Here is a 9,657-nt window from a genome sequence, read left to right as displayed (position 1 = left end):
TGACAGTTTCTTTCTACATAGGTCTGGCTGTCCTAGAACTCACTTTGTAGTAGAATAGTCTGGCCTCAAACTCACAGAGATCTGCTAGCCTATGCCTCCCAAGTGCAAGGAATAAAGGGCTGCACCACCACTGTCTGGCTCTGAGGGGACTTTTTTTTTACACAGGTGCTGTATTGAGTATTTATGATTGACATTTGCCTAGCATGCAATAAATCCTGAGCCCAGCCCAAAATGTTTTATTTATAACTTCAAGCCCCCAGATACAGGAAATATGAGAAAAAAAAGTAAAAGGATCAATGGAAGAGATTCCAAAATACAAACAAGGAGACATTGGAGAGAGGATCAAGAAAATGGAAGGAGCAAAGCAACAGAGAACTAAAGCAAGAGGCCTTGTTAGTTCAAGGTCCCTGTTCTCAGAAGAAGAAGAAAAAAAAAGGACAAGAGAACTTTGTAGCCTTTATACACAATGAGTTAACTACAAGAGAACTTTGTAGCCTTTAGACACAATGAGTTAACTACAAGAGAACTTTGTAGCCTTTAGACACAATGAGTTAACTATGTATTCAGCATATCAACACTCAGATATGCCCTGTGGGAATTGTAGAACATCACACTGAAAAAGTGAATCTTAAGAGTTTGCCAAGAGATTAAAAAGTGGCTCATCTACAAAAGAAAAAGAAAGATGCAAATGTTAGGGTTCTTGAGTCCCACCAGAGGCCAGGAAACAATAGGACTATACTTTTAAGATTCTGGGAAAGCACTCCCGCCCCGCCTCCAGTTCTGCCTCAGCATCTCTCCATGTGGTCCCTACTCCCAGAACAAAAGCAGTTCCCAGCCTTAATCAGAGAAGCCTCTCTCTACAAAGAAAGGCGAAGAATACTTTCAGGCTTCCTAAGATGCGGTGCTGGGCCCAGCCCTGCACAGGATATTCCAGCCCCCCTACCTCCATCCCCACAAGGCTTGGGAACATTGTAGGAAAGGGGATGGGAAATTTGCCAGAGCCTGAAGGGCAATGAGGTACCACTCTCTAGAAATGTTGCAATTATTGCAAGTATTAACTCACAGTTGTAGTTACCTGGACTGGACCCTTAGAGATTGGCACTATCAACAGGAAGTCAATGGAGGGGGAAGGGTTCATGGAGCCCTACCTGCTACCTCTGAGCTATGGGCTACTGACAGACTCTGGGGGGAAGGGACCATTGTCTTTAATTGTGTACCCCCGACTGGGCCCACCAGGCCCCAAATGGATAGCTCTAAACCATGATTATAGAGACACCCCTGGTTAATCTCAGTGGGGGCACTAAACAAAGTAGTCCTGAAAGTGAGAGAGAGATTTGTGAAGAGGAGGAGGTGTTGAAGGGGTGGCAGAGGGTGGGGGTGAGAGTGGCTGGTATGTATTGTGAAGGGGAAATTATCTAAAAACAAAATGTAATTAATTGAAAAATGATTCTGGGGGGGGGAAATCAACCTAAAATTCTATGTCCAAATGAGCTGCAAATCGAAGGTAAGTATGGAATAATGCATTGTTAGGTGCAAAGGCTTGGGAAAAGTCGTGCTCTGAGGAGCTGGAGGTGTAGCTCAGTAGTAGGGTACTTACTTATCCAGCGAGCAAGAGAGCCTAGATCTCATTGCCAGCTTCAAGATAAACAGAGAAAGCGAGCAATACAGGCTGTCAAGGTGGCCCAGCAGAGAAACTTATCTGTTGCCGACTCTGAGGCCCTGAGTTCAATCCCAGGGATGTACGTGGCCACATGGCCAAAGGAGAAAAGCAACTCGCAAGGTCTTCTGACCTCCACACATGTGCCATGGCACATACACATGCACGGGCATGTGTACGTGAGTGCGCCCATAACATTAAATAAATAGAAAGTGGGGAGCAACGGAGTAAGATACCTGCTGTTTTCCTCTGCCCTGCCCCTCCCAAAAGAATAATAATTAAGCTTGCTGGGAATAAGAAATACATACATTGCCAGGTGGCAGTGGCAGTGCATGCCTTTAATCCCAGCACTTGGGAGGCAGAGGCAGGAGGATTTCTGAGTTTGAGGCCAGCCTGGTCTACAGAGTGAGTTCCAGGACAGCCAGGGCTATACAGAGAAACCCTGTCTCAAAAAAACAAAAAACAAACAAACAAAAAAAAATTCAGTCTGCCACTCTGTGACCCTTTTCAATTTATATGCTAATTTTTAGATTTGTTTTACTTTCCCAGCAAAACAGAAGAAGGTGCAGAGCTTTCCCACATGCCAGGATTTACCCAGAGGTCCCTGTTAGTCGTGGGATACACATGTTGCCATTCCTGTAAGCTCAGCTGATAAGTCATCCACCATTCCATTGTGTCTCTCACAGCTCAGCGCTAAGGAGGTGGCATACATTCCGTGCACTTGCACGGTTCTCTAAGGACACATAGTCACCATTACTATCATAGAATAATGTGAAGGTCCGAAAATTGCTCAGTCATCTTCTATTCATTCCCCTTTCCCTTCAAGGGCTAACCATCACTTATTGTTTGGTTGGGTTTTTTGGGTTTTTTTATAATTTTGTCTTTTCTTGCTTATATTATGGGAATCAGGCAATATGTACCTTTTTTTACATTGGCTTCACTCAGTAATATATGTAAGATTTTTTTTCATGTTTCTTGTAGCTTGGTTTCCTCTCTCTCTCCTCTATCTTTTCTCTCTGTCTCTGTGTGTCTCTGTTTCTCCATCTTCTATCTCTGCACCTCTCTGTCTCTTCCCAACCCCCTCTCTCCACCTCTCTCTTCTGTCCTTGCAAAACTAGCATAGATATTTTATTTAGAGCAGAGTGGGTAATATACTTTGTCAAGCGCGTTGGCAGGCTACCCCAGTGGAAGAACATCCAAGGCCTTGTTTCACTTTAACACTGTGGACACTATGCAGAAAGGAGAAAGGAGAGCAGGTTGGGCTTTCTTCAGGTCCTAGAAGGATCGCACTGAGAGAGAGAGAGAGAGAGAGAGAGAGAGAGAGAGAGAGAGAGAGAGAGAGAGAGAAAGAGAAAAACCTAAAAAACTACAGCACGATACACTTACATTACCCCAGAAAAATAACAACAGACATTTTACAACCAAGAAAATCCACACAAACTACATCATGGCTTATAGCACACACTATTTAAAAAAAAGCTGACTTTTTCCAAAAGAGCAAATAGAGGAAGCCTATCAGAATAAAGACCTAATCAATGCTTTGGTGACTAAAATAACGGGGGCTGGTGAGATGGCTCAGTGGCTAAGAGCATTGGCTGCTCTTCCAGAGGTCATGAGTTCAATTCCCAGCAATCACATGGTGGCTCACAACCATTTATAGGGGGATCTGATGCCCCCTTCAGGCAAGCAGATATATATGCAACAGAGCACTCATACATTAAAAAAATTTTAAAGAAAATGATAATGGTATCTAGGGTGGGAATAAGAGTAGAAAGAATAGGAAAAAATTAATGCATCAATCAGTAAAACAAGATTGGCTTTGCATAGGTCCATGATAAATAAGATGCGCCTGTTCCCTGTACTTAGACATGCTGAAGTGAACCTTTAGAACATCTAAGGCCAAGGAAAATTAGTTTACAGAATGAAAGGTAGCTAATGGCTGGGAAAGACAGCTCAGAGGGGAAGATACTTGCCAAATGAAGTAGCTTCATTTTGCATGAAAACCAGAGTTCAAATCTCCAGCATCCATAGGAGAAGCCTAGCACATGTGTATAACCCCAGTGCTGTGGAGGACTGTTGGAGTTTGCTGGCTACCAGCCTAGCTCTAAGTTCTGTGAGAGACTCTGTCTTGGTTTTTTTTTTTTTAAAGATTTATTTATTTATGTAAGTACACAGTAGCTGTCTTTCAACACCTCAGAAGAGGGCATCACATCTCATTAAGGATGGTTGTGAGCCACCATGTGGTTGCTGGGATTTGAACTCAGGACCTTTAGAAGAGCAGTCAGTGCTCTTAACCACTGAGCCATCTGAGAGACTCTGTCTTAAGGGAATAAGCTGAAAAGGGATTGCACAGACCAGCTGACCTCCTTGGCCCCTGTATACATACCTCCATGTATATATACACATATATATATGTATATATATATGTATATATATATAATAAGAAGTATGAAAACAACATATTTCTTTTGTTTTAAATTATTTAATTTATTTGGTGTGGGGAATTGAGACCCAGTCTTTTTTGGGGGGGTTGTTCAAGACAGGGTTTCTCTGTGTAGCCCTAGCTGTCCTGGAACTCACTCTGTAGACCAGGCTGGCTTCGAACTCAGAAATCCACCTGCCTCACCACCATACCTTTCATATAGTTTTTTTTTATATACAAATAAAGGTTTATTTTTATTTTATGTGTATGAGCAGTTCCCTGCATGTATGCATATAGACATATGTGTGCACTGCCCACAGAGGTCAGAAGTCATCGGATCCCTTAGAACTGGAGTTAGGATGGTTGTGAGCTACCATGTGCGTGCTGGGAACTGAACTTGGGTCCTCTGCAAGAGCAACAAATACTCTTAAGTCCTGAGCCAACTCCCAGTCCCCCCACATCAGATTTCTTATCAAGCAACCCCAGATTCAGGGAAGATGGCAAGGTATTTCCTTCTTTCTTTCTGACAGTCTTGGGACTAGTATCCAGGGCATGGTGCATGCTAGGCAAATGCTACACTGCTGGGAAACACCCCCAGTCCTGAAGCAGATATTTAAAAGCAACAGCCTTGACAGAACTGTCCACTGGGCCAAACTGTGTTTTGGGTATAAAAGGACAATGTAGTCTTTTACTGACTGTCTGGATGTGGTATCCACTGTAGGAATGGAGGAAGAGATGGTGACATTAGAAAAGAAATGCCAAGTGCTAAGAGGGAGAAAGAAGGAAGGTATATAAAGAAGACAATGTAACAGGGCTTCTCTAGAAAAATAAGCCTTATTTTATTCCCTAGCACCCTAAAAAAAAAAATACACATGGAATCAAGCTACTTAAAAACTATAAGGAAGGGGCTGGTGAGATGGCTCAGTGGTTAAGAGCACTAGCTGCTCTCCCAGAGGTCATGAGTTCAAGTCCCAGCAACCACAAGGTGGCTCACAACTATCTATGAGGAGATCTGGTGCCCTCTTCAGGCAGGCAGGTGTATATGCAGCAGAGCACTCATACATTAAATAAATAAATTAACTAAAAACTATAAAGAAGCCAACAGAGGAACTAAAGTTAAGACAGACTAGTACTGGGCGGAGGGGGGGGTGGCAGTAATACCTACTGAATGAAATGATCCTCTGTCTTGGCTGAAAGAGGACAAATACATGGTGGGTGGTAAATGGAGAGATAGGGGCTGGAGCAATGGCTCAGTACATAAGAGCTGTTCTGCCAGAGGACCTGGTTCAGTTTCTAGCATCCACATGGTAGCTCATAATCATTTGTAAGTCCGGTTCCAGGGAACTCAACATCGTCTTCTGACCTCAAGGACTATCGGGTACACATGTGGTCCACACACATCTGTGTAGACAACCCCCCTGACACATAACATAAAAATAAATCCACCTTTTAAACTGGAAGAAATAGCGGTGCACCAGTTAGAGCCTGCGCTTGGAGGGGCTGGGGAAAGAGCTCCCATGGGGTTAAATGAGACAGCTGTCTTTTTCTCTCAATTGAAGAAGCAGCCAGATGAATGTGTCATTTACGAGGAAATGAATAGGCACAAAGTCCCAGCTCTGTTGGGGGCAGGGAGATTCCTAGAAGCCCCACCAGCAACCACCTCACCGCTGAGGGCAACTAATAAGGTCTCTCTTACACAATGGCCTCCCAGGGAGGAATGGGGGTGGGGTGTTGGGACAGAATGAGTGAGCTTTGTTTGCTTGGTTTGATTTTGTTTTGTTTTTGGGAGAAGGTCATTCTGTGGAGCCCAAGGTGAAGTCAACCCTTCCATCCTCCTGCCTCACTGTCCTAAATGCTGGGAATGTAAGTGTATCACCGCCCTGGCTTGAGAAGAACTTTTTAGAAAGCTTGGGAACATACCCATTGGCTGTTGTTCTTACAAGAAAAATAAATGAAGATAAAATACAATAGTGAGGGAAGACACATAGTGGGTTGAGGCACATCACTTGAGCCCAAGAATTTCAGGATAGTCTAGGCAACATAATGAGATCCCAAAGAAAGGAAAGGGACGCAGAGATGCAGAGACACAGAGACAGAAAGACAGGAAGGAGGGAGGGAGCGAGGGTGGGAGGGAGGGAAGGAAGCAAAGTATATTGGGTAGACAAACTGCTTTCTCTGAGTAGGTTTTAATCATTTGATGATATTGACAGTCTAATAAGAAACAAACACACGCTGGCCGTGCCCCCTCAAGGCAGCTGTCTCAAATAAGCATGGTGATTGACACACACTGGTAACACCAGCTACTCAGGAGCCTAAGGCAGGAAAATAATGAGTTTGAGACCAACCTGGGACTGCATAGTGAGATGCTGTCTCAGGAAAAGAAAAAGACAAGGAAAAAGAAAAGAAATAGAAGCTGGGGTGCTAAAGACTTGGTACGGCAGTTAAAAACTTGCTATTTTTCCAGACACTCAAATCCCAATCTCAGCTCCCACATTGTTTTAGTTTTTGTTTTGTTTGTTTCCAAGACATGGTTTCTCTGTGTAGCTCACTCTGTCCTGGAACTCATTCTGTAGACCAGACTGGCCTCAAACTCGCAGATCTGCCTTGCCTCTGGCTCCCGACTGCTGGGATTAAAGGTGTGTGCTTCCATGGCCAGCTTAAAAATGTGTGTGTGTGTGTGTGTGTGTGTGTGTGTGTGTGTGTGTGTGTGTGTGTGTGTGTGTGTGTGTGTGTATGTTTTGCTTTGTTTTTCAAGACAGGGTATAGCCCTGATTATCTTGAAACTCATTTTATAGGCTGGTCTCGAACTCACAGAGATCCACCTGGCTCCTGAGTGCTCAGATTCAAGACATGCACCACCACCACCGCCCTCAGCTCCCACATTGGGAACACAGATCTCCCAGTTCCCAGAAGCATTTGATGTCTTTCTCTGGCCTGTGTGAGCTCTGCACACATGTATGCATGTGCATACAATCAGATATAGAAACACATTAAATAAAAATAAATAAATCTTTAAAAACATTTTATTTATTTCTTTTTTTATTTTTATTTTTAAAATATGGAATGCTTCACGAATTTGCGTGTCATCCTTGCGCAGGGGCCATGCTAATCTTCTCTGTATCATTCCAATTTTAGTATATGTGCTGCTGAAGCGAGCACTAAAAACATTTTAAAATGAAGCTGGACGTTGTTATTAAACATAATACAGTCAGGGGATGGTACCTTTGGCGAGCCTGTGCCGAGGTGTACCCCTGAGAAAGTATGCTGCGCAACAGACCTGGTATAAAAGAATTTTACTGGGAAAGGAAAGGGACTGGGGTCCTGGAGAAGGGATAGAGGCAGACAACTGGACATGTAGATAGACAAAAAAGCAGAGAGAGAGCCATGCCATGAGGGCAGAAAGAGGGGCAGGGGGGCACAGAGAACAGAGACGGAATGCAGAGAGTGAGCTGAGGTGGCTGGTGTTCTTTTAATCCACAGCATACCGCTGGTGCTGGTGATGACAGAAGCAGTTGCTAGGTTCCCAAGAGCAGGCCAGCGGAATTGCCTGTCCTCTAACAGGCATGACACTTATTTCTGTGATCTCAGTATATGGAGATTGGAAGCAAGAAGATCAGGCTTTTAAGGCCAGTCTCTGATACACAGTTAGTTTAAGGCTAGCCTGGATCCCATCAGACTTTGTCTCTGAGAAAATGGTGGTGGTGGTGGTGGGTAAAGGCATTAAGCAGCAAGCCTGACTACCGACCTCCCTGAATTAGATCCAGGGAACCCACTTGGTGGAAGGAGAAAATGGATCCTGAAAGTTGTCCTCTGGCTTCTGCATATATGCCATAGCACACAACATCCACCTTCACACTAATGAGTGTAAAAAATTTTTTGAGATATAATCATACTATGTAGTTCTAGATGATCTGGAACTCTCTCTGTAGACCAGGTTGGCCTTGGATTCATAGAGATCTGCTAGAGAGACGGCTTAGATGTTGAAAGCACTAGCTGCTCAATTATGAAGATTGGATGGAGTTCAGACCCTAGTGTCCAGGGAAGAAGCCAGGCATTTCACAAACATGGTAAACTCCAGTCCTGGGGAATCTGACACCTTCTTTTGGCCTCTGCATGTACACACAGGTATGCACAGACGAACACAAACTAATTAGTTTTTTTTTTTTTTTAACTGCAGTCCGTTAGATGGAGCAAGGGCTATTTCATAGCAGCCCTTTCTCCTTTTCGCAGTGGGTAGAGTGGCTTTATTTCACTCACCTTGGCAGCTTAGTTCTCCATTGTTTTCTCTCCTAAACAGGAAGACCGGAAAGCATTGTGTTTCGGAGACCAAAAATTTAACTTACATGAGGTGGGAAAGGAATTTGACCCCAAAGCAGCTCACCCCATTCCAGGCTCCTTGGATGTCTGTTTGATTACAGAAGCGCCCCTGGAGGACGTGATCAAGCGCCTCAAGGTGAGCATAGCACCATGCTTATTAGAGCTACTGCACATACTCTGGAGATAGAAGGATGACCTAAAGAACCAGGTCTTCCTCAACTTCAGACCTGACAGATCCCATCACATCCACAACCTGCCTGCACACAATTATCTACACGTTCTTTTGACTGATGTCACTTTCATGTAATCAGATTTTAAAAGGAAACGCAACTCAATGGACACTCCATACAGTAAGAATGGGCATCCAGAACCATAAGAGGTTTTTTTAAGATTTAGTTATTTATTATATGTAAGCACACTGTAGCTGTCTTCAGACACCCCAAAAGAGGGCATCAGATCTCATTATAGATGGTTGTGAGCCACCATGTAGTTGCTGGGATTTGAACTCAGGACCTTCAGAAGAGCAGTCGGTGAGTCAGTGCTCTTAACCATTGAGCAATCTCACCAGCCCCAGAACCATAGTTTTACATTAAATTTTATACATAAATTAGTTTTGAATATATTTTATACACTTATCTACCACCAAAACTAAAACAACAAAAATTTCAATACAGACTTAGAAGTAGAAATACGCCGGGCAGTGGTGGTGCATGCCTTTGATCCCAGCACTTGGGATTAAAGAGGCAGAGGCAGGCAGATTTCTGAGTTCGAGGCCAGCCTGGTCTACAGAGTGAGTTCCAGGACAGCCAGGGCTATACAGAGAAACCCTGTCAAGAAAAAACAGAAAAAAAAAGAAGTGGAAATATAGTAGGGTCTGGTTAATTTGGGTGCTTGAAGTTTTATTTATTTGAAAGCCTTCTAATATAATAAATTTTATAAAATTAAAAGAGTATTTGTAAATAATATTTGAACATACTCATTCTTTTGTAATGTTAATATCTAAGAAAACACATATTAAACTATGATCAGAGAGCTGTAGAGATGGCTCAATGGTTAAGAGCACTGATTGCTCTTCCAGAGGTCCTGAGTTCAATTTCCAGCAACTACATGGTAACTCACAACCATCTGTAATGACAGCTGATGCCCTCTTCTGGAGCATATGAAGACAGCTACAGTGTATTCATACACATTAAATCTATCTGTCTATCTATCTATCTATCTATCTATCTATCTATCTATCTATTTTTTTTTTTTTTTTTTT

General features: G+C 43.2%; 1 protein-coding gene and 1 non-coding gene across 2 annotated transcripts in view; one reads left to right on the top strand and one right to left on the bottom strand.

Moving 5' to 3' along the window:
• Window positions 1–1,486: 1,486 nt before the first annotated feature.
• Window positions 1,487–9,657, top strand: part of Glod5 (glyoxalase domain containing 5) — a 10,140-nt gene continuing 1,969 nt past the window's right edge. Inside the window, exons 1-2 of the mRNA XM_031371919.1 lie at window positions 1,487–1,504; window positions 8,377–8,532. Coding sequence (XP_031227779.1) covers window positions 1,487–1,504; window positions 8,377–8,532 — 174 coding nt within the window. The remainder of the gene's footprint in view (window positions 1,505–8,376; window positions 8,533–9,657) is intronic.
• Window positions 7,132–7,238, bottom strand: LOC116095642. The gene has a single exon (XR_004120675.1). It is a non-coding gene; the product is annotated as a U6 spliceosomal RNA (small nuclear RNA).

This window comes from Mastomys coucha, chromosome X (genome assembly GCF_008632895.1).
Source record: "Mastomys coucha isolate ucsf_1 chromosome X, UCSF_Mcou_1, whole genome shotgun sequence".
Taxonomy (NCBI): Eukaryota; Metazoa; Chordata; class Mammalia; order Rodentia; family Muridae; genus Mastomys; species Mastomys coucha.
This window is presented reverse-complemented; position numbering and strand designations above follow the sequence as displayed.